Raw genomic sequence first — 26,118 nt, forward strand, 5'->3', positions numbered from 1 at the left:
ATATATCAGAGAGAAAGATGTGGAAACACATTCTCCGCTTTAACAGATTTAATTTGGGGACCTTCATTATACAGTGTAGTTCATGCTACACCGCTGAGCAAATTTCCCCTCAGGGATCAATAAAGTATATCTAACTGTAATGGGTGAGAACTGGACCTGTTGTCAAACCAACACATTAATCTCCAGACACAGTCAGAGAGGACAGAACATTAAGCACATGGATTGAGTTAGCCATGCACTTCGATTTGAATGCATAGTTAAAAACTATGAAATATGGAAGGCCAACAAATGTGTACAATATGACATATTTATAGAGTTTAGAAAGCTATTTTAAAGCTGATCTATGCTACTCAGAATAACAGTCAAGATTCTGTATGAGAAATTAGATCAATACACTACAAGATACTCACAGGGAGCAACTCACTTTTTTGTTGTTTCGTTCCTCTGTTTGACAACATTTTATTTCACTGTACCACTTTGCAATGTATGAAAACATAAAAAAACGTGTGTATATATACATATATATATATTAATGCTATAACATGTTGTCTTTTTAATTAAATAACTATTTTAAAATATGAATATGTTAATTAAATATTTTGTGTGTATATATATATAGTGAGTGACTAGTGAGTGACTACTGGAATTGGTAAATTTTTTTTTTTTTTTTTTTTTTTTTAGTTTAAATGAGCCATCCAAATAAAGGATTCTAAAATGAGTCTAAAAAAAATCAATGACACACTTTCTAGGAGAGAGTGCTGGATAAAAATGACAAAAAAATCCGCTTAGTAACACAGTCACTTTTTTCCCTGATATTTTTGCCAGTTTTTTTTTTTTTTATATCGACTCTGTAGGGCAATGATGAGAAGAAGGGAAAATGGGATCGGGAAATTATGCAACCGAGTCTTGAACTCCCATTTCCCTCTTGAGCATCACGACTCGACATGTCAAAGCACACGCACTAAGAGCTAGGGCCCCAACCTTGTCACTTTCAGAAAGGCACACAAGGTTTAAAACAAAAAAAAGAGGAAAAGAAAAAGCAGCAGCAAAACAAAGGTATTCCATCATCCGTCACCATAGCAATAATGGAACTCTCCAGGACCCCAACATCCATTTCCCATCTATGACAAGGCTTTAAATAGCCCTGTACGTGCGGCTGGATATATTTTGGTTCCACAGCGCATGTGTGTGGGGGTTAAGAGTGTTCTTAAACTGAATAATTCAGTCGTGAGATGAGAGTAAACAGGGTTAGCAAGAGAGGTGGAGAGACCTAACCTATCTGCCCAGAGGAAAATAATTACCCCTCAACTAAAAATCACCATAAACACTGACCTCTGGCTCTTAACTTCTCTCTAATATAGTTGTATGGCTGTTCTATTGGTTTATGGCCTAGAAATTTAGTCCGAATAAGATTTATTGCTCTTAAAGAGAGAGCATTGGGAATCGAGAATAAGTTTCAAAGGATGGAATTGATTCTTTCAAAGGGAATAGACTCCCCTATATTAGCCCTATTCAGTTCAATATAGCGAGTCATTGCTTGGTAATATGGGAATTCCGATTCATTTCCACAAACGGGTTGTTTCGACGAGTTTGTTTCAATGAATCTGTAAAAAAAAAAAAAAAAACTGACTGCAGCTATTCTGTCAAAGTGTCATCATGTCACACATTCAAATAAAGCCATACTGTATGTGTGAATGCATATTGCTGATACCTACAGTATGAAGGTAAAAGAGAAGCAAAACTCGAGAGCACGTAGATGTGAATTTGAGAACTTGTACAATAAATATTCATACTTGTATGCTAAAATTTACACTCACATCTCCAATGTGAAAACCTGTAAAATAAAAATCTGAAGTTGAATGTTGAAATTTGCACTCGCAGAAAATAGTCACAAACTTGTATTCTGAATTTGAAGCTGCAGACAAGTAGTCACAACTGTGTAAAATGCCATTCACAGAAATACAATGACAGACACAAAGTTGTAATATTTGCACTTATTCTTACATTCACATTTGCAGTACAACCTCAATTATACGCCTGTAACTTCTCAAATCTGTCACTGCAATTTCAAATTTTACGCCTTGACTTTTGCTACTCTTTTCGCGATATATTAGATTCAAAACTAACTTGTGCACTAGCAACTCAGTGGCGGCGAGAGAGAAAGGGGGGCAGGAGCGGGGATGTTCAAATGAGCCATTTTATTGGTTGGTGCCTAGCCAATGAAATGGGACTTCTATTGTACATGATGATGTCACAAAACCCGCGTTCTCGGGGACGTTCTGAAACGCTAACATGACTTAATGCATTAGACTGATATTAAAAGAAAGAAAAAAAATAAAGAAAAAAGAAAAGAAATGAAAAAAAATTATACATAAAAATAAAGTAATAAATAAAAACCACACAGTGAGGATTCATTTCAAGAGTCAATTGAACCCAGAATCTGAGCCAATTCCAAAAATTTTGGAATCAAGCAGTCCTACTTGATAGTGATAGAGGTGTTCGGGACACCCCCAGAGTCCTTTTGATATAGGATGGGGCCGCCCCCTTACAGTATTATGAACCAATGAAATTTTATTTTTCTATCTACAAATGCATGGATTTACCAGGCCGACCACTTCACGTGAAGCAAATGTTTATGACAGACCTCCTACATTCTTGAACATTTGCTGGCTGATTTGCCTGAAAGCCCCCCATCATGAGCTCTAGAAACACTGGAGAAATGTGTCATATTTGGTTTGTCATGTTATAGTGGCTTAAAATATTGAGACGGGGTGGTTTAGTGTTTAATGTGTTGTGTTAATGACCATGAGTTACAGAGAGAGAGAGAGAGAGTTTTGCCCAACAACCCAGTGCCTACTGCTGTTAGAACATGATGGTACTCATAAACAACCATTCATCATATTGGCCTCCAACTGAGAGAGAAAGAGATACGACTCTCCAAATAAGACCAACAGGTGATGCATGTTCTGATATAAACCTGGAAAAGATGAAAATACTTGTACTTAAATGTGCAAGCATTTTTGATTATTTTCACAAAACTTTCATGCCCCCCAGAATATTTTATTGTATGAATATCTGAACATGCAATAAAATAAAATATATATAACAAACATCACGTTTTAGTCAAAGATAATGTCCGGATTAGATTTAGAACAATCATCAAAACATAGATTGAGTAGATCGAGTTCATCAACACCCCCAAAGTTCACACAATCCTATACCTCTTTGTGGGTTCAACATTTCATTCGGTAACGTTAGGCAGTTTTGATTTATATGCTGTTAAATGTTTGATGATCACATTAGCTTACATGTGCGTAAGGAATCTTCTTCGTTTGTGTTTGGATCCGGAGATTCAGTACTATTTCAGAAGATGCTTAATAGCGCCCCCCTACCGTATAACAGTGAAAACGTGGATTGCTGAAAAAACTTGTCAATGGCAGGGAAGCATTGTGTCATAAATTACGGAAAAACTTTTCAATGGTGGGGAGAGAGTTGTAAGATGTTCAGAGTGTGAGAGGGTTTGAGTAGCATAAAAGCAAGACTTACCCACCTCTAAATGCCACCTACAAACAACACAAATGGCTGTTGATCACATTACATAATGCCACACGGTCTCTTTCTGTTTAAGTCACCAATTCTTGGCCAGGATAAACTGCAAAGTGGACCAGCCTTTGTGCTGCCGTCAAAAGTTTGGCTCTGTGCGACTAGACACAAAGAGATCTCAACCATTGGAAAAACTTGTCTTGTTTTTAGGACAGGACATGGCGCGCCTTAATTCACCTCCTTGAAGTGGCCTCGGCTGAGTAGTGTGTATATGTAGCGCTGCTGCTAAGTATAAAAGAGAACAAGACATTAAATATACAAGAAAGAAGGGCAGATATTCTCATGTACATTCACTTAAGTGATCTGAAGGCAGAAAATACAGAGAGAACATCTATTCTCACACACACCTCGACTAGGACAGCAAGAAAAAAGCCTGTGGACGCTGCCACTTGTCACTAAGTGTTAACTCAAAACTAGCTACAAGTCCACTGCAGACTTTACAAACACATACTCTCGTCCATATGGGTTCTTAAGTGACACAAAGCACTTAACACAGAGAAATCGCTTTAAAACACACACGTACTGCACCTAGAAGTGTGTGAGGGATTGCACTTTGTGTAGCGCTGTTGCGAGCCATCGCTCTTCAAAGAGCAGTGTTCTTAATGTGCTCGAGTAGAGATGGCTCTCTCTCTCCCTTTCCCTCTTGATAATTTGGTGCAAAACTACACTTAACCTCAGGTTCATACTAAAATAATCCAGCAGTGCAGACTAAAAACATTCAAATAAGAGATTCTTACATTTTCTGAGTTGTCCACCATCTTACCGCCAAAATGCATGAAGTTTTATTAAAAACGTTCGGGAGGAGCATGTTCAAATGATCTATCCAATCAGCATGAGTAAGGCCTATACGTAGCTGACTGACCTATGCTCCTCGACAGTTTTCAGCATCCCTCCACCACCCTGACTCCTCACTCTTGGCTGGTTCTTACCATAGCCAGGAAGACGGGGGGAGTTCTCTGGGTTCGGGCTCTGAGCCCTCTACTCGGACAGCACACCAAAAACGCAAACTTTTTTTTTTATTATAAAATTAAAGGATTATTTGTAAGTGTGAACTCGTGAATTTGGTGTTCTAGGTACAGTAGTTTCCAGCGCACCACAAAGACGTTTTTAAGCACAATTTTATGTAACATGGTTGCTAGGGTGTTCTGTGTAGCATAGCAACATAGCAACACCCTAGCAACCACATATAGCAGGTCAACTGTAGTCACATACTTACACACACATACTGCTAGAATTTTAAATTGTAATAATATTTTACAATATTATCATTTTCATTTTATTTTTGAACAAATAAATGCAGCCTTGGTGAGCATAAGAAACTTCTTTCAAAACCATAATAAAAAAAAAAAAAACTTACCGACCCCAAGTTTTTTTAACAGTAGTGTATACAAAAACCCTAATTTTATTTTTGAACAAATAAATGCAGCCTGGTGTGCATAAGAAACTACTTTCAAAATCACAAGAATTTTTTTTTTTTTTATTAAAAATTTTAACAGTAGTGTATCCAAAAACCCTCATTTTATTTTAAGGATGTCTAGATATTTAAACTGAAAACAACAACAGAAATATTTCTTTGCAGTGTAAGGCAAGCAAAAGACTTCCCAGACTCTTGAGTGAGAATGAGTGTGTGAGATTAGAAAAGAAAGGGGGAAAATGAAAGATGAATAAAGAGGGAATGGAACAAAGGGCATCTGAAAAGCTGCAGGCACATGGTTGGCTGTGATTGAGCTAAGAGAAAACAGCAAAAGATAGTGACCGTCCTTGTTTAGCTTGTCAGAGAGAAGGATAGAGGGCTAAATTGCTTTCAGAGGAACAGAAGAGCAAAAAGACTGGGTAGACTTCAATTAAGGCCTTTTTTTAATCTACCACACACACACACACACACACACACGCAACACAAGAGTGTTTTTTATACAACAGCAGCCAAGGCATCTCAATTGGTACATCCAGAGAAACTACTGAAGGTAATCATGAGGCACAGAGACAGAGAAAGAAAGGCCAACGATAAAAAATAAATCTCGTATGGCTCAGAATGTAATGCATGTCATTTTTTGTTGTTGTTGTTGTTTACTTTTTAGTCGTTTTTGGACCTTGATTGCCTCTATGTTTTAAGTGATTGTAAATAAATCATATTTACAGTAGAGCTTAAACAGTAGAGCATGACACTAGCAATGCCAAGGCCTTTCGTTTCTGCTCTGAAAGCCGGTGAGTGCGTGTTAGAAATCAGGAATTGTGAGAGAACACTGTGCTTGGTATGTTTTTCACAGATCTTCAGCTGAAAAAGTTTAAATCCCGTCTGGCTAGTGTGTTTCCCGTTATGTTTAAGCCAGTAGGTGGAGAGTAGACGGTCTTTTGTGGCTGTTCGGACACATTCGACCACATGAGCATTTACACTACGAAAGCAATGCGATTGAATGCGTTTTCAACTACCTCTAGAACTGGTAGAAAGTGGAAAAGCTCAAAAAGTTTTAGACACGGTTTACACCAGTATAGCAAAATCTTGTGATCCGATCGACCAAAATGCATCTTCATATCAAGTGTAAACAGTGTAAACTTTTGCTTGGTAGCACAAGTCACTCTGAATAAAAGTATTTGCCAAATGCATAAATCTAAATGTAAAAGTCAGATTTGGAACAACAACAAGGTGATTAATGATGACTGATCTTGACTATCCCTTTTGCTAAAAGTTTTTAAGCTAAAATAATGCCAACACTAATAAGACAATTTCTAGGTTTGTAGATTAAGTGTAAAAACACATATCCACATCCACACAGACACTGTCCCCTGGCTAAATTTGTTTAATATATTTGCATGTGACTGTCATAAACACCCAGCAGCACTGCTCCTGTTGCATGAACAACTAAGAGTCTTTCACGTGACACAGCCAGGACAATTCATTCAGATTCATATGGAGTGAGTGTCTACTTTCCCTTCCAAATCACGCAGACTCTATCCGATCGATACGTTCACACATGCTAAAGTACGATTGCTATGACAGCAGAAAGGGAAATCATGGTATGGCACATACATCATATAATCAAGAGCACATCTCGAAGTGTCCTGGGAGCATTACACACACACACACACACACACACAAACTGGGGTGATGAATTAAATATGGGCTGCTGAAGAAGCAGCCGACCTCTGACCTCTGACCTCTGGGTGAGGGACGGGGCAAGCAGGCGTGAAAGGTAATCGCAGAGACAGAGGGGAACAATCGGTCATTCCAGCTCAAGATGTGTGCGTGAGCCTTTTTAGCAGGAGTGGCCGGCTGAGGTCTGCGAGGAATTGGGGATTTTAGGGATTTATTTAAGAGAAAAGGAAGGGGTTGGGGTTAATGGAAAGCGAGATCTATTAGAGAAAGACTGATGCGGGTGTGTTGGAGGGGGGCAGCTGTGAGAATTCACCAAATGGTGTGAATGAATCGTGAAAGCAGTCAATTGTGCATGTGAAGGACGAGCAGGGTTAAACCTTCACATGTGACCCCAAAGAGAGAATGAAGTGAAGAGTAAGATGATGGATGGATGGATGGATGGATGGGTGGATGGATGGATGGATGGGTGGATGGATGGATGGATGGATGGGTGGATGGATGGATGGATGGATGGATGGATGGATGGATGGATGGATGGATGGATGGATGGATGGATGGATGGATGGATGGATGGGTGGATGTGACATTTTCTGAAGTAAATGTGAGTGGTGCTTGTCAAAGTGCAAGGCATGCAACCACGAAGTGACAAAGTTTAAAAATGTGTGTTTGCTCAAATCCTTCCCCTTAAGCAATAGTATTAGTGATGCTTGCCTCAGCAAACTGCACTAATTACAGGGGGGAATATGGCTGTCTGTCACATGATGAGCTAATGGATTTCCTCTCACTAAATTCCCTGTCCATCACTGTCAGATGTGTGTGTCATATGCCTGTGTGGGTGTGTGTGTCCTCCGGTGACCATCTGTGGATACTTTTATTATTAATTTTTTATAGCACAGCTGGTCGAGAGAGAGAGAGAGAGAGAGAGAGAGAGAGAGAGAGAGAGAGAGAGAGAGAGAGAGAGAGAGAGCATCGGTTTCTAGATCAGCTCACTAGATCTTCTTTAAACAATTGGCTTTAACAAAATGTTCCATTTTTTTTCTGTCCTCGAAGGAAAACAATTGCATGAATCGACTAAATCACATGATTTTTCATAGTAATGTGAAGTAAAATGATTTGAGACCAGTGAGATTTCAGTGTGGGTGGAGCTAGCATGACGTTACAGAAACCAAAGGAAAAAAAAATAGTTCACACTGATAAAATCGCCAGTCAGTGTGCTATCATGCAAATATATGTTTCTGCTCAACAACAGTATCCAACGGAAACAATATCACTTTCTAAAGAATCTCCATGAAATAATACGGAAAACACTCAGACAGAACAATTTTGTGTGCCCTTATTGAGAGTTCAATGAAAGCTTTATATTTCTCTGCAGGCTCCGTCTGTCATTACAGTAGCCCGCTCTCCTCCGGACCACATTTAGATGGATTCAGAGGTGCTTTTTTACCTTAAGTGGACCCATTATGTCATTAAGTCTTTCTGAACTGTGGAGCGTAATGCATACGGTGATTGCAATGAGGGTTTTGCTTTGTACCTAGCAGGGAGAGAAAGAGGTGTGTGTGTGCGTGTGTGAGACGTTGATCTCTTAATTTCACATTTCAGACACGGCACCTGTCGTACAAACATATTTTTATGGCATATTTTAGAGTTAATCTGAAATTATTAGGCTCTCTTCATCTAGTAAGCTGTTGCTGAAGGGTGAATAGGAGGTGGTTTTGGTTTAATGTGCTTTTCTAAAAATAAAAGACACAGGGTAAGTATTTTAACAGTGTGAGCAGTTCTGCGGGTCATTTATTCACACAAACACACACTCACCCCTGATGAAGGGTACGCCGTCCACCCGAGCTCTGCTGTGGCGGTCCGGGTGTCCATTAATGTTTCTGTAAAGCAGACAAAAAGAAAGATTCATGAGGAATTATGAATATTTAGTTTAATAAGGAATTGTAATATTCATTAATATTAAATAAATCAATGAATACATAATGTATTTATTTAATAAACTTTTTTGTATTATTTAATAAATATATTATTGAATGAATGAATATTTAACAATAATAATAATAATAATTATAATTATTATTATTATTATTATTAAAAAATCCATTCAACTGATCAGTTAATCAGGATTTAAAAACACTGCTTTAGAGTAAAAACCCTGTACAGTGCCACTTTTGCACCCACAATGGCCTTGTGTTTCTAAAGACATATCTAGGATAAGCTGTATGTATCTTTTAAGTGGTCAAGCTCTTGTCTGACGTTATCAAGGGAGATATCTTTGACCAGCCGGGTGAATAATCCACATGCACACACTCCACAAAACACAGATAAGATGGATGATAGTGATAGAAAACCTGGAGTGAAACCTGACTTTTCCATCAATGACCATAAAAGCAGAGGAAACACAAAATTATACAAAATGGGTGCCATTTGCGTCCCTTAAAGTAAGTATTTATGTTTTACAAACAATACTAATGGAACTAATGATAGAACATTAAAGGAATACACACACTAACTAACTAACTAACTAACTAACTAAATGTTTTTATTTCATTAAGATTAATTTTGGGTCTGTCCTCAACCTTGCGTTTCCAATTTCTCCTTGCTAGAATAGCAAAAATGTACAATTGAAGTCAGCACTTTTTTTTCTTCTTGCAATGAACTACTCCATAATTTAAAATTTAAAAAAAGCATCAAGATTAGCAGCAAGCACACTGAAGCTCATCAAAGATATGAAACAGAACATCAATTGAACAAACAATTTCTTTAAATCACTTTATCAAACTGAAAACCACTGGAACCCCAAAGGCGCACGTTTGATAGAATTACCAATTTTCATTCCATTTATGATATTGTTTGTATGCTCATGTATGCACGCATGAGTAATTGTTTAAAAAAATGACACACGCATGTTCTGAACACTGCACACGTCAGTCCAGTGCTGTTGACTTCAGTTTTGTTGCGCTGTAGGGTCTTCCTGCACTATAGCATCGTTCAAGTGCCTCACAAATTTCTGGAGCCAAACCACATCAGTGTAAACGGACCAGAATCCAACTCTTAAGCCCACCAACGGCCATTCTCCTTCTACCCTTCCCTCTGGGGGTCCATCACACACACACACACACGTGTGTATATGACGCACTGTGACTTAATTGCATCCCTGTGTGCTCCCGCTCAGAGCGAAGCCTGTCACACCGGGATGGTTATAACTAACGAGTGATGTCACAAGGGAGAGAAAAGATTAAGAATATCCGCTCTTTCCACAAAACAAAATCTAACGTTACGCACCGAAAGCCAACTGTCATTTCCACTCTCACTCTCTGCGTCCCTCGTATGTCGTATCTCAATCTCTCTGGAGTTAATCATGCGCTCTCTCCTTTGATTTCTCTATATTTCAAGAGGAAGAAAGAGAAGATGATGAAGTAAGAAAGGTTCGCTCTCTTTCGGATAAATGATGAGAAGCAGATGACAAGCACTTGAGCTTCCAGCTACAGGATTCATAACATGATGTATAATTCTGTGATAACGTGACTCTCCTCCCCGGCCGTCAATAACTCACCGCCGGTTGATCAAGAAAACACATAGCCTACTCACTCATATGAATCATAAACCGTATTGTCAAGCGCTTGAGTAAAGCATAAATAAGGCTTGTAAAGTTTTAATCCAAGTCAGTGGCAGCCGGTAATGCCCAGTTAACTTCCTTAAAAACAACCAATTAAATTCAAATCAGAGTTCCACAGTCTATCCATGTTCATTCTCTGTATGCAGGCACATTCCAAACCAAGAGCTGCACACTTTTTAGGGATCATTAGCCATCAACTCACTATACTTATACTGTTTTCTCTCCAATATATTGGTTTGGAGCCCAACTGTTGCAAAGCAGCACTTTTAAAGCAGCATTGAATAATCTTTCATGAAAACATATTGTTATTTATATTTAGTTATATATACAAAGTCTAACAAATGAGATATAAATATATATATATATATATATATATATATATATATATATATATATATATATATATATATATATATATATATATATATATATATATATATATTATTTTTCATACATAATTCGGATGGCAACCAATATTGTTCAATCAAACAGGTAGTATTGCCCAAAACTCACACACCATGAGCACAGGGTTGGGTGCTAAGTAAAATAATAAAACAATTAAATTAAATTAATATTAAATGAAATACAATTAAAAAAAAAAATTAAACTAATAAAACCAACCCACAAGCTAAATATTTGAATGAAATGTGATTTAAAATTAAATTACGTATAATAAAATAAAATGCCAGTCATAAGCTATAACTGAAATAAATAAAGTAGCCTATTTAAAAACTGCTTACAGGAGCTTTAACATAGTTCAAATAAAGATTGTTATGAGAAAGAGATTATATTAACACATTGAATGATTTAGTTGTTATTGATCGGTGATGATTGATAAGCCTCTCTAGGAGATAATAAGCAGGAGATCATTCATTCTTTGATCAATTATGATTGGGAAAGCGGAGAGTTAAGAGCCAATCAGAGATGCTCTTTACTGGTGTGGGCGGGGTACAGTGTGATGAATGTAAATATTAAATCACTAGACTAAAAAAAATGCACATTGTGGGTTGGCTCTGTTATTAAAATCACACGCCATAATTCAATTTCTCTAAATAGCACAGCCTGTGCGCTTTCTCCAGCAGCTGGTGTCTCAGAGGAGACAGACCTCTGTACATTACTTCCCTCAGGAGATACATCCTCCTCCAGAGAAATCACTCTCAGTCTGTGTGAGAGGAGAACAGGGTGGTAGGTTCAGAACTTAATGGTTTTTGAGGTCATATCAGCTTCAAGCTCATTAATATGCATCGTGCGGCCTATGATAAATTATCATAATGGAACAAAGGGATCATGGAATCTTGTTAGGATGCAAAACGCCAACAAAGAGATGCAAAATGGAGACCACCACAGAAACCAGAGAGTAAGAAGGTGCAAGCACAGAGTAGATCACATATTTCATGTATAATAGTAAAGTCAATCTACACAGTGACCCTCTTTACCTCTGTCATTTCACACAAAATTGCTTCCTTTTATTTTCTGCTTTCTTTGGGTTTAGAAATTCACTGAGCTATTTGTCTTTGTTTTAAATCGTCCGCACTAGGGGTGTGCCATATCATACCGTCCACGATAATACCGGTATAAATTTTTACATGATAAAAAAGTGTCATATCGCGATATCACTGATATGGCGCATTACGTTCCCTAGCACGCACAACAACACCTGTCTGAGCGCGAGAGCAGCAAGTCAGCCTCCAATGACGATTTAGTACCTAAAAAGGAGCTACTTCAAAAGTATTTTAATAATTCCCGCAGGTATTCCTACCACTTATAATGCAGGAAATCCCCCCGCAAACACTGATTTTACCAACCGCGTGAGTGTTCAGCGGTGCCGCGTCTTCTCTCTCTCGCTCTCAAAATGGGTTGCACAAGTCAAGCGTCAATACCACACTCTTGTGTTTAGCAGTCAGGACATGACGGAATCTTTTGTCACTTGCATCGTAACTAAAGTTTAGCATTTTCACTTCTTTTTAAGTCTCATCAGTTTAAACATTTGCGATTTTAAACTACTCTCGCGCGCTCTCTGAGAGATGTTTACTCTGCGTGCATACATGCAGTAAAGCCGTCTCACAAACAGCTCGCGAGTAACAATAGTTCTGTTTCGCGGATTATATCGCTTTAACGGGGGAAAAAACACGCAAAATTGTGTAAAAATTCCGGTCATGGTTAGTGTATTCGTAAACAGTCGGTTATGTCTGAAATAACCATAAAACGCGCGTGACAGACAGTATAACAATAATGGATCCGGGCACTAGCTCTAAAAGTGACAGCAGCCATATGTGTCTGTCATTAATGTTGTCGTCAAAACAACAAAAGATAGCTTTCATTGTAAGGAATCAGAATTAATAGCCTATGTATTTAATTTAGTCAGGACTCAGGACTAGTGTTATGTTACATTTGATTACCTTATTCAGTTTCTGTAGTATTTCTGAATAGTGTTAGACGGACCTACTCAAAAACTTTTATCTTTATTTGTATCTTTATTATTTTGTATATATTTTTTGCTACTTTTTTTAATTTAATTCAAAGATTGAAATCAAGCTTCCTTGTGTTGTGTAAACTCTTAAAAACAAAATTACCAAATTGTAAAAACACAATGAGTGAGCAAACATTTTGGTGAGATAAATGTAATAATAAAAAAAAAATCTACATTTTTTTTTATATCGTCATAAATATCATTATCGCATATATTCTTGAAATATCGTGATATAATTTTGAGGCTATATCGCCCACCCCTAGTCCGCACCCATCGTGCCGAGCTGAAATCGGTTACGAGGGAAAAACAGTGTATTAATTCGCTGACATCAAATAGAGATGCACAATATCACATTTCTGACTGATATAATTAAGCCGATATGTTCATGGTATAGATGAAAACCGATAGATAACTCAAACACAAAAAAAACTCATTTAAAATACAACAAGTGAATATAAGCTTAACAACATTATAACAAACTATGAAAAATGGATATTAATCTTGACATTTGATAAAGATTACCTTTAACAGTCTTATTAAACGAGTGTTTTTAAAGATTAACTTTAAAGTGGCTGTGTAAGAATGTTGGTGTGTTATTCGCTTTTTGTATTGCCAATGTGTGAAGAGCTTATGACGAAACTTAAAAACGAGACCTTTCCAGAGACCACCTGTGCAGAATTCAATTGTGTCCGATATGTTTTCTGGTATGTGCCGACTCGCGCATGATCCACTCTATTGTGTCTCTGGAACGGAGTAGACTGTATGTGCGCTGCGGTGGTTCGTGTGACACTAACATGAAATCAGACTTCATTCACCCCAATTTAAAGCATATTTACACTGTCTGAATCGTTCCCTATCCCCTATATAGTGCACTATGTGTCATTCACCATGTAGAAAATAGAAATTGTGTGAACAACTGACCGATTTCAGCCACAGCTTCAGCACCTATTTATAATGTAGGAGGTGGGACGCTTCAGATTCTAGAGAGCATTTGATTGGACGGAAAATCTGATGAGAAGCTGAAGTGCAGATTGATCCAAATCATTGATCCACATTGGCAGAAGTGAGAAACTGTAGGTTTAGAATGCTTGTATCTTCTAAAAGCGAATTTTGTCATTGATTTGGAGCGCATATAGCTTACAGATAACAGTATGGCTAAAATATGCATACGAAAATCAAAAGCACTTCAATTTTGATTACATGGGGACTTTAAATAAGCAGTGCCAACATCTGCAAAATATCTCCTTTAGTATTCTATGAAAAAAAAAATCATACAGGTTTGACAGTTTTTTTAGTTTTTTTTGAACTATCTCTTTAAAAGCTTAGCTTTGCAATTTGTCTATCTCAAAAGCCCACTCTCGTCCTTAAGACACCGATTACAGTACATACATTTCTATTATCCGTAACCTATCCTAGAGCCCCATCTCACTGGATTTATTACCAAGCAGAACTTCACTCCCAAAACCTGCAGAGCCACAGTGCAATAAGCAGAGAGTCTGTTTTAATCAGAAATGTGGTCCTGAGAGCCTGAGTGATGTCACAGGCCTTAAATAAAGCTGTGTAAATAGGCTTATTCATCTGGATGGGTCAGAGCGCTGACTTCCATGACAGGGGAGGAATAACCTTCACCACGAATACAGCCGCATCACTCACCCATTGGCAGGCGGGGTCAATAACCCACAACCCCGAGAGCGCTCAACCCTGTCTCTTTCTGCCTGTCGTATTTACACAAGGCGTTCGGGGATGAGACTTTAATATTTAATGCAGGATAGTGCCAGTACAGAAAGAGCGCATTAAACATTGAGCAGGCCTCCGTTCTCCGATCAATACTGTGGTTCTCACCATGAAATTGCTCACCTGCAGACACACATATGCAACAGGCCCATCCAGAGCAACCAGCGTGGCATTATATTGACCAAAACCTTAAACCACACGGAGAGAATTTCTGATCTAACCTTGAACAAGTCTGACCAGTCAACATTGTTGGAAACTACTTTACATCTGTAGTACACCAAGATACAAGCTACTTAAAATTTAAAGCAGTTCAACTAGTCAAGCTCCTCTTGAAGTTAAAAAAAAAAAAAAAAAAGTAGCTTTTATCGGGGCAAGCTCTGTTAAAATCAAGCGGCAACCTTCCTGTCTCTCTCTTGAATCTAACATGGAAGTGATTAAAACTGCAATTCATCGACTGGCCGCTAGAGACAGGCACCAAAAGAAAGTTAATCCCATAGACCCCCCATGTTTAAATGCCCAACTTTACAGCAAAAAAAAAAAAAAATGTTTACAGCCTGGTACAAAAAGTGGTTTTGGTCTATATAGCTAATTTTGCCCTTTATGGCAACTGTGAGGGGATGAATTTCTTTTATAACTCATCCGTTTAAATTATATTAAGCCTTAAAGTTTGCGTAATTGAGTGCATGGTCACTTGAGTGATAGGTGTGTTGCCGCTGCTGTCACTGCTAGCCGTTTGTCTGCTGTCTGTTAGCCGTCACGTCATCTCAGCTAATTCCGCCTTTTTGCCCATTTTTGTTTATCCGGTGTGGTGAACAAATGAGTCCTACTGAAGAGATGAGTCCGAGCTTAGGACCCAAGCAATCGGATTGGTTCAAAGCACGTTTTATGGGTAATTGCTTTAGTGCCTGGTTACAAATCATACAAAATCACTTTATTATAGAAGACGTTTGTACTACGTTATAACGAGTCATTCATGTATTTTAACTTATACGTTTCATAAACTAGTATTTAACCGAAGCTATTCACCTTATTTTCGAACGCGGAAGTAAACATGGGTCCAATTTCCGATTTTTGTGCGGCACTTCCGTTTCCTCGCTTCCCTGGGCTAACTAATGATATCGATCGCGAAGGATTATGCAGAGTTGACAGAAAAATGTTACACATGCCCTAGCAGATGAATACAACAAAGAGCTAAAGCCCCGCCGCACCCAGTTCGGGTACCGGACCTGGTTGAAAAACTCATGCATCTAGCTGGCAGACTGCCAAAACTTCACCGGCGCCTTCAGCCCCGCCCTAAACACGGTCGAGCCAGCGCTGGACTAGTATATCTATGGATGTATTTTGTCATGTCAAATAATAATGCCATCAGAATGCAACCAAAGCACAGGATAGCAATAAGTAGATGGCTGGTTATAAATAATTGTAAATCATACAAAATAAATGCCATGATCATGATCATGCCATGATGACTAGATTTTATACAGGGGTTAATGATTTTGTTTCTCCTTGGAGTTTTTATTGAGACTTCGTAGCCCAGCCACTTTTCTGGTATCGGGTGGTCTTCTGTAGGTCTTGTGTTCACGAAATGAAAAAAACAAACATACGGTCGTTTCGGTGGTTTCTTCAAATGTAAAGCTTTTAACCACAGGCGAAGGGATTCCTCAGGCCGGGCTGCGTGGCGTGTCCGTTTTTATTTCGGCTCCCATGTTATTAATGTTAACAGGTTAGAGCTTGCACACTGCCTGTGTGACACGCGCGTCTAAAACGCTTGCATGCTAGAAATAGAATCGACGTCTATTTTTTCACGCGACACGCAAGCGTTTTGGAAGCGTTTCCAGGCAAAATAGAATAGGAAAATATGTTTGTATGTCATTTTGACAAATACATATTAATAAATGACATTTTGATGTTTGAAAGTTTAGTTTTTGACATAAATGCAGATATAAATGTAATTAAAAAAATATATATCATCGATTTTCAAATATTACACCTGTCAATACAGAGCGAAATATTCTGTAGCCTATTTTACCGTCAACACTGCCGACGTTGTCTTTGCTGCTATATGTTTAGAATAGAATAGAAAATACTTTATTGTCCCTAGGGGAAATTTGTCATGGACTCAAAAGTGCATAGTGCATAGAAGCAGCTGCCATTACAGACAATAAATACACATTAAAAGATACAAATAACAACAGCTGAAGAAAAAAAAAAAGAAAAAAAAATGTTTTTATATAGCCTATTTATGTTTAACGAAGTATATGCCTTCCACAACTCTCTCCCCATATGTCGAATATATCACCAATGAGGTTTATCATATGTCACCTAGCAGCAGCAGCGCCGCGTCAGGCACGTTTCTGGTGTGCAAAGACATGGAAAACGCCACGCTCACGCCACGCAGCCAGTGTGTCACCGGTCGTAGGGTCCCTGATGATTAAAATGTCAATGATTTCGATCATTAAAACACTCCTGCTCCAGTAAATGTTTATTTTGTACCAGTTATTATGACAACCTCTAACTGCACAAACAATCCTGGTCTTCCTCGAAGCCATAACGATGAGTTAGTTGTTACGAACAGTTGTTTGATTAACCGCTACGGTGAAAAGTGAGTTAGCTCGCCAGTGACCGGAAGTGCCTGGCCGGAAGTCTCGCACAAAATACTGTTAACTGGCTGTGTCCATATTTCCGTTAAAAATAAGGTGAATATATTGTGAAATTAAGCATTTCTCGTTGTTAGTGTGTTTTTTAGTTAGCTTAGATAGTAGCATAGCATACAGCTAACGTTATCCGATGATCATGCTAGCTGAGCTTTACCTGAGCTTATACTGCCCTGATACTACCTTACTGTATTCACAGCAATTCGTAAACAGATTTAGATCAGGCATACTACTGGCATACTAATGGGGTCCTAAGCTCGGACTCATCTATTCAATAGGACTCATTTGTTCACCACACCGGGAGTGACGTCATCTCTACCAAGATGGCGACGGCCGGCTCCGCCCACATTGGGTGTTTAAAAAATGCTCTTCAGAAATCTGCGGCTGACGTCACAGATACAACGTACATATTTTTTTTTACAGTCTATGGTTAAAATACATCTATGCAATCATATAATTTAACTTAACCTAAACAGAAACAACTTTTTAATATGAGAATACATACACGCGAGCACACACACACACGTATATTGTAGAAAGTTGCTCTGTCTTGCAGACTGAGCCGAGCTGGTGCAGTCATCCTGTCCTCCTGCTACAGAGCCTTCAACATGCCGACCACACGAGTCCTCCACCAAAACAACTGATGAAGACAGTGCTATGAGTTGGACTCTGACAAGTAAGATTAACGTTTAGCAAACAAACAAACAAAATCGGCTAACTTACTTGTACTGGTAAATGCTTGTGTACTATTTAAGTTAACGTTTCAGTGCACGGTGATATAAACTGGGACCTATGTAACGTTAGGTATTGTTTGGATGTATGGCTATAGATAGCTAGCTAAATTGATGCTAAAAATGCTTTAAAGTTGACAGTACTGTAACTGATCAAGTTAAACTCACATTAAAGTAGTCATCTTGTTAAAGTGTGCAGTGTTAAAAATCTTGTGTACTATTAATTGCTGTATTTTTTCTGTTTGCTTGGTTTTTATTTTTATTGTATGTAATTGTATTTTTGTAATTCATGTTTTGCCATGAAGATGGTCACAGATGCTGACATGGCATTAAATAAAACTATACTGATACTGTTAAAGTGTGCTTATTCCTAAGGTTGGCTGCATTAACAGTTTAGCTCTCTTGTTTTCCCCCCTCTTCACATTAATGTTATAGCCTCTGTCCCTGCCGACGGTTCACACTGGCAGAAAAAGGAAAAATTATGAAGGAAAATATGATGTATGGTGTTGGTTATATATTTTTTTTCCTTTGTGCACTGGCTAAGGAGATGAGACTTTGACTTGGAAAAGTAACTCACTGAAATAACAAAAATACAAACTGAAAAAATAAAAACAAAGTTTTTCTGAGATAATGTGTTATGTAATCTTGTTAAAACGGTTTTCATAAAATTGGTATCGAAAAAAGTATCGTTCAGGTATCGATATCGAAATTTGGATGTATATATGAAGAGTTCAGATGCTAAGTGCCATCTGAAATTTCCTTCTAGAATGATCATTTTTATCAAGGTCGTATATTTAAGTTCAATAATTTCACTTAAATGACAATTAATAGGTCATTTTCATTGCCATTTAAGTGAAATTGCTGAACTTAAATATACAAGCTTGATAAAAATGATCATTCTAGAAGAAAATTTCAGATGGCACTTAGAGGCTTTTGCATCTGAACTCTTCATATGTATATAAATATTTTCATACACACCTATAAATCAAACTACAGTGGCAAAATCTAAAATTTTGAAATTTACATATTTACAAAAATATCTATGTGGTCATATAATGAATGAATGAATCTCCTCATCAGTTGTCATGGTCGCAATGTTTTTTAAATGTATTTATTTATTTTTTTAACTGTCAAATGCCACACAGATACTTAAAACAGTTAATTAACATCAACCATCTAAACAAACCAATTCCCTAATATGAACCAGTCCAACATACACGTGAGAGAGCAGGTATTCTGATGAATTCTAACATTCATTTGTCACGGTCATGTTGCTTATGACAAAAGATTCATATCTACAGCTTGTATCGCTGACTGAATTTCAGCATCATTATTCTTTCATTTGTTGATATAGCTACATTCTGTATCTGTATTTGCTAAAGTTGCTAGTTAGGGGACAGCCAGATGGGGTGAAACAGGTCTCACATCAACCACGACCGAACCACACACACTTATCAGATACTTCAACGCCCACTGACGGGGTGAAAATGAATCCTGAGCCACATCTGAGTGTGTGTGAGAGAGACACGGGAGAGGAAATCCTTAATGGAGGCTGTAAGTCACACGTCGATGAACGGGGGAAATCAGTAAGTGTGAAAGAGAAAGAAAAGAAAGAGCGTGAGAGAAGGGACATGGTACAACTGATCGATTTAAATGTGAAAAAAAAAAGAACAATGGAGCAACAGCTTATTATCAGGATACTTGCACAAGAAAGAGAGAGAAACTAGTCAATGTGATTGAGTAATTGGATCTTTCGGAGGACCAAATCCATTTAGATTCCTCTAATTATTTCTAAATTACATTTGTTAATTGCAGTTTCATAATAAGTTATTGTTCTAACTGTCAGGGTTTGTGTCAGATAAATATGACTCTAGTCTTACTCTCAGACAGACTGCATTTGCTGATGCACATTGAACACGAGAAATTACCTTTTGTGCAAGCTAACAAGCTGCAATCACAGTCTTTACACTATTTTCAGGAGTCAGTCTTTGTCAGTCCACCATGAAAAAAAGAAAGATTTTTTTCACTGAGTCTTAATCAGGAGTTTGTTGTTTTCTAATCTGGTGTGCATTTCCCAAAAGCATCGTTAGCCATGGCCATTACCATCATTACCAGAATGAAACATCTGGAAATATAGCAAAACTACTGGGAACAAAAATAGCTACAGTAGTCTTCAGCCATGTTCGTTGTTTACAGCAATAATCTGACATTAATTCGACCAAACGGATTAATTAGTAGACGTTATTACTTCACCATATGTGTGACGTAATTAACTATATTGTTGAACCAACGTGGCTGGAATGACTGATGTGCGAGAAAGTTAATATTTTTTAGGGAAACTTGACTAGCTAGTTAGTTTCTTCAACAAAGCATCGTATGGTGATTAAAGTGAATTTAGGCACACCAACATTATAATGAACTGTGTGAAAAATCCATTGAGATTATTGATAAACATTCCAATTAAAACATCCGGTTACACTTTATTTTAAGGTGACGTAGTTATATTGTACATATTCAAAAAAGTACTGATTGATATTAATGAACAACATGTACCTATAGAGTTATGGTTAGGGTAAGGGTTTTGTTTTGGGGTTAGTTACCTGTATTTATGCATAATTTACTGTGATTATTACTATAGTAAGTACAGTACATGTAATAAAGTGTAATTATCCAATATCTACACTACTGTCATTAAGATTTTTTGTCTTTATAAGAATTAATCATTTTATTCAAGGATGCATTACATTGACCAAAAGTGATGGTAAAGACTTAAATTGACTTTTAAATGTATATTTCAAATAAATTATGTTCTTTTTTACTTTTTTATTACATTTATAATCAAGAAAAAAAAAGTATCACGGTCCTCTGCATTGATAATAATAAGAGATGTTTACTGAGAACCAAATCAGATTTCTGAAAAATCATGGAGTAATGGCTGCTAAAAATTCAGCTTTGCCATCACAGGAATAAATAAAATTTTAAAATGTAATAAAATATAAAACTTTTACTTCAAATTATAATACTTAAATAAATGCAGCCTCTGTGAGCATAAGAGACTTCCTTCAAAAAATGTAAAAAAAAAAAAGAAGAATTACAACCCCAAACTTTTGATCAGTTGTGAATATGGTCAATAACATATATGGAACAAATAGCCTATATTGTGCATCCCTAATGTGATCCAGAACCGAAAAGTCCTGCTATGATGAGCTTGATTCACACCCTGAACACAAACCCGCAAGTGCAAGCTGTTCAAATATTCCCAAAGTGCTTTAAATGAACAAATTGAATTCCATGAAAATCCATTAAGTTTCATGAAAGCTGTTCACTGAACACGCTCCCATACGATTCTTCACATCCCTGGGCTAAAGTCAGATGAACTTGTTTCTGTGAGACAGACTTCCAGAGTAGGACAAACTTCAACCTTGTCAAACACGGCTCCTAAACACAGGGAGCTGATCAGCTACAGAGAAACACATCCTCCTGAGTATTCCCCACGGCCAATCACAGCTCATGAAACAGGTGCAGAATGCCAAACAACCCTCTCAGCAGGCTGTCCTCCGAGGCACTTCTTTCTCTATCCCTCGTTCTTTATGGTCATAGATCATTTGCATGTATTAACATACTGGCAGATACAGCGCTGAGCAAAATGGCCATCTTTAGTTCTCCCATAATCCCTCCTTCATTTTCTACACCACTACTAATGTATCCTTTCGCCCCACCTACTCATTCCATCCATTTCCTTCTTTTCTTTCCTCGTTATGTTTTACAAGTGTTCTCCTTTTCTAATAAGTCTGTATAACCGCAGGGGGTTCGCCATTTTATTGTTCAAAAGGGTGCTAACAAGTGCCCTCGGTCCACCCTTTTAAGGTGCAAACACACTGACAGCGTTTATATCGTTAAAGGTCACCAAACCTTGTCCTACTTAGTCGTTCCTACAAGTCTGTGAAATAACAGTATAAAGCATAGTAGCTAGTAGAGGTCGACAGATTTATCGGTTTTGCAGATTAATCAACACCGAAAACTGATTGCTGGAACATTCAGTTATTGGCAAAAATACATAATATTTTTTTCCATGTTGCGTCCATTGCTTTGAGTAGCTGAGAGGGGTTTACTGACATTATACAGTATGAGAGCGCCCTCTAGAGGCGAAATAAAAACTATCGTGGAGTTTGTTTTGACACGTGAGACTAAGCGCTGCACACAGTGGGACACTTCAGATGCGGATTTAAAACAGACAATGAAACGGTATGTATACAGTACCGTACCATGTGTTTTCATTTAATTATAAAGTAATTAATTTGTTGACTAGATGCCGCATTAGCAGAGAACAGCAGTATGTTTGCTGTCGAGGCTGAGAGGACTCTAACATTAGTAGTACCTCAAGTGGTTAAAACAATGTGGCAAAAACACACGCAAGTCCGACCCAAATGTTTTTCGTCAAGATTGTTGCCATCTATTTGCATTAGTTCATATCCAGCTGGTCGTGTTTATGCATTCATTATGCAGCTATGTTGCATATTTTAGTATGCACATATACATTTTTACATTTTAAAGTTGTATCGCTTAACATTAGAGAAATGTTTAATCAAAACATGTTAAAAAAAAAATATTTTTTATAATTAAAAGGTATAGTACATTTTCATGATTCAGTACTGTTTTTCCATTTTTGTAATAAAGTTCAGCATCATTTTATGTTATGTTTGCTTTCATTCTGTATCCATTTTAAAAACTATCAGTTGATTAATCGGTTATCAGCCAGTGTGGTCCAACCTAGTTATTGTTATCAGTAAAATCCACTATCGTCGACCTCTAGCTAGTAATGAATTACTTTTTTAGAGTAACTTACCCAACACTGTCAGACTAAAACTATAGCGGTCTAATTTACAGATAGTATTGCAAATTATAAACTAGTTCATACCTGTTATTTACAATATTTATTTGAAACGTCTCTATACATCTTTTGCCCCAGAGCCAACAAAATCGTGGCCAGGTAATGTAAAATAAATGCATTTTTGACCCCTCTCTGACATCTTCATCTGTTAAATTCTTTCCCTCCCTTTCTTCCTTTGTAAAGTCTTTAGCTCTTCTTTGGCACATTCAAATTAGTGCAGTAACACAATGGACAGTAAATGACATATTCGTGTTCATTAAACAGAATATGAGAAGGGCATGTAATGGGACTGAACAGATTTCTTCATCAAATTGCTCATAATTCTTATTTAGCTATATATTAGGCAAATGCAGAGACACTAACTTCTGGATATGTGGTTTCTCTCTGTGGATATGGCACGCATAATGTTGATTACAGCCATTAAAGTAAAGAATATTACAAGCTGAACATTTACTAAAATCACATCTTCAGAAGCTGGAACGGAGCCGGCGTCTCAGAGCGCACCCAAATCACACTCACATTTACGAGAGCCTCCGAGCGCACATGTGTGCAGTGAGTAATGTTTTCAATCTCACATTTTCCCCACATCCCAGTTTAATTACATGAAATATGTTCAATCATCATTCTCAGGAGAACCAGCGGTAGCTTGTGTTTACGACTGGACAGCGTGAACGGAACGGGGTGTTCGGTCCCCAGTATTCTTGATAGCACAAAGCCAACCTCAAAGCTCCCTGAATAGCTTTACTGGAACATTAGATTCTCATGGAATGTTCCGTGGCATTCCGGAATCCCCTCGACATGTTAATGAATGTTCAACTTCCATTAGTGCCTTGAAGTGATTTATATTCTATCCACCTGTACAATCAAATCTGACATTATAATGCATGCATTTTTTTTTCCATCTCCCATCATGCTAATTTTTGTTCCTTTGAGATCAAAGCAACACATCTGAAATGTTAAATGACGCATAAATATAGTTGTATTAAAATATGCATTAAAAATATGAATTATTTACAAGATATGCTGGTCTAATCGATATTAGCTAATCATCAGTATAAAAATACTGCAGTTGATCATTATGTTTTTAGCTGTTTAATAAAATAGGGCATTTTCTAGTTTTTATGTTTACATTTTTAATTTTATACATATTTAATATTAAAATGAATAATTTATGTGAATATCTTAATTTATCGTCTAAACGATCTAAACTAAATGTATAATAATTATCTAAATTATCTAATAATTATAGAATAATTTAATTTACTTTTATCACAGTATTTTTTTCTTATATTACAGACGTACTTTCACAGATCTGAAACTAAATGTATATGCGAAATAATGGTGAAATAATGTATGAAAAAATGTAGAGCGGAGACGGAAACAAAAGGAAAGAATGATCAAGAGAAGAAGGGAGTGCAGGGAATTCGATAGAGAAGCTTTAATTGGCCTCTCATTCAAGCATGCACGTGGAGACATGAAGTCACTGCCTGCTGCGCTCTCATTGGTTTGTTCCTCGATGGGGAAGCCTGAGAGAATCCGACGTTTCATTAACAGTTCATCTTTTAATGAGAGCTCAGAGGGACCAATCAACATGTAGTGTTTCAACACACAGCGTTCCCCACGGAAACATACATGCTCAGCTCACAGGCCTCAACAGATGTATGCGCACATACACTTGCATACACTCCGCAATACAACAGGCCATCTCTGAGGTGGAATTTACCCTGAAGGCAAGTAAACTTAAAGTCGTCTGAGACACCCAAAGCCACATCAGAACAAGAGGTATTATGTGGTTTTCAACCTGTGTGCTGCTATTTACTATTAATAGAAATAATACTTTTGTAAATATATGTAAAAATGTCTAATTCAATATAATAATTCAATATATAATGACATAAAGAAAAATAAATATTAAACTGTTACTGTGTATTCACTATTTAAGTTTGCTGATTGGTTCTGCCTCAGTTGAAGCTGTAATATCATATTGGCGAAACTTTTTGGATTTAGCAAACGCTCCAGTGCGTATTTGTGTTTGTGCTCCGGAGAGCATCAGTTGTTTCTATTTACAACATGCTTTTGCAGTGTTAAGCAATGTAGCTCATCGCAGACATATCTGTTCATGAACGCAATGGCCAATCAGGTGTGTTTAAGATTAAGTCAGAATTCACTCACCGCTCAAAACGCCAGAGTTTTTGTTCAGCGCTGAGTTATGCAGACTAGCGAAACCTCTCATTTTAACAAAGTTTAGACACGATGCAGAGAGATTTATTGTGCAGTGCTTCATTAAATACCAACCACCTATACACTTCAAATGCAGAATTCACTCTCGAAATTGCAGTGATTGACATAATGACAATGGACGGGACAAAAATCTGATAGATGTGCATCAAGGTCAGAGCGCCCAATTTGATTCTGGAACCGGGCCCGGGCTTGGAAACCCATTATCTGCATTTGCTGTTCATTGCTAGGTTATTCAATAAAGACTATGTTAACAATCTCCATTTCTAAGTCCACATTAACCAACACGACAAATAGTCTGGCCTGCTAGAATTCTTGCAGTGGGCCGGGGAAATTTACGGCTTTCAATTGCACTCATATGTACAGTATGCATCATATGCAAATGCACAAATCATATCATATGCAAAATATTCACTCATAATTTAATACTGCTCTCTTCAGCTCTCTAGGGTAAAAGCAAGAAACGTTCCTCTCATGAGATGAACAGCAGCTGTTGAAAGTCTTTTAGAAAATGTGTCTTCACGACTTTCTTTCATAAAAGACAACTGTTCCAACAAATCATGCTCATTTACTGACTGATTCAATTAGCGAATTAGTTTGTTCAGACAGTTCAAGTAAATTAACTGGTTCAAAACAGGTTTCCCTGATAAATTTGAGTGCCTACATGGATATTATGTCTTCTGTTTTGTGGTGCAACATTTAGTTAAATACTGCTGTTCATCAATGTTTTCAACTATGTCTAATAAAATAGGGTGTTCATTTATTGATTTATTGTTTACATTTAAAATTCAAATAATTGTATACATACACTAGGCTATATGGACAAAAACATTGGGATTTAATTGGGATTATTATTTAATACAGGCGTTTTAATCAGACCCATTACCACATGTGAATAAAATGAAGCACCTAGCTAGGGTAAACGTACCTATTAAGCTCACCAAAATCTACATTGAGACATTTTTAGTGCACAAGATATTGGTTTTAGTACAAGAAGTTATTTTAAAATAAAATATTAATCTCTCACACTATAATATTTCATTTTATTTTAAATGACAAAAGTATTTCAATTAAGATGTACATCATT

At 37.2% G+C, this 26,118-nt stretch overlaps 1 protein-coding gene across 1 annotated transcript in view; it reads right to left on the bottom strand.

Moving 5' to 3' along the window:
* The window catches only part of ephb1 (EPH receptor B1), a gene marked incomplete at its 5' end in the record, with an annotated part of 246,297 nt that overhangs the window by 155,721 nt on the left and 64,458 nt on the right, over positions 1–26,118 (bottom strand). The window contains one exon of the mRNA XM_081375455.1: positions 8,510–8,574. Within this exon, the coding sequence (XP_081231581.1) occupies positions 8,510–8,574 (65 nt within the window). The remainder of the gene's footprint in view (positions 1–8,509; positions 8,575–26,118) is intronic.

The sequence above is a fragment of the Scardinius erythrophthalmus genome (genome assembly GCF_964197995.2).
Source record: "Scardinius erythrophthalmus genome assembly, chromosome: 9".
NCBI classification, from domain to species: Eukaryota; Metazoa; Chordata; class Actinopteri; order Cypriniformes; family Leuciscidae; genus Scardinius; species Scardinius erythrophthalmus.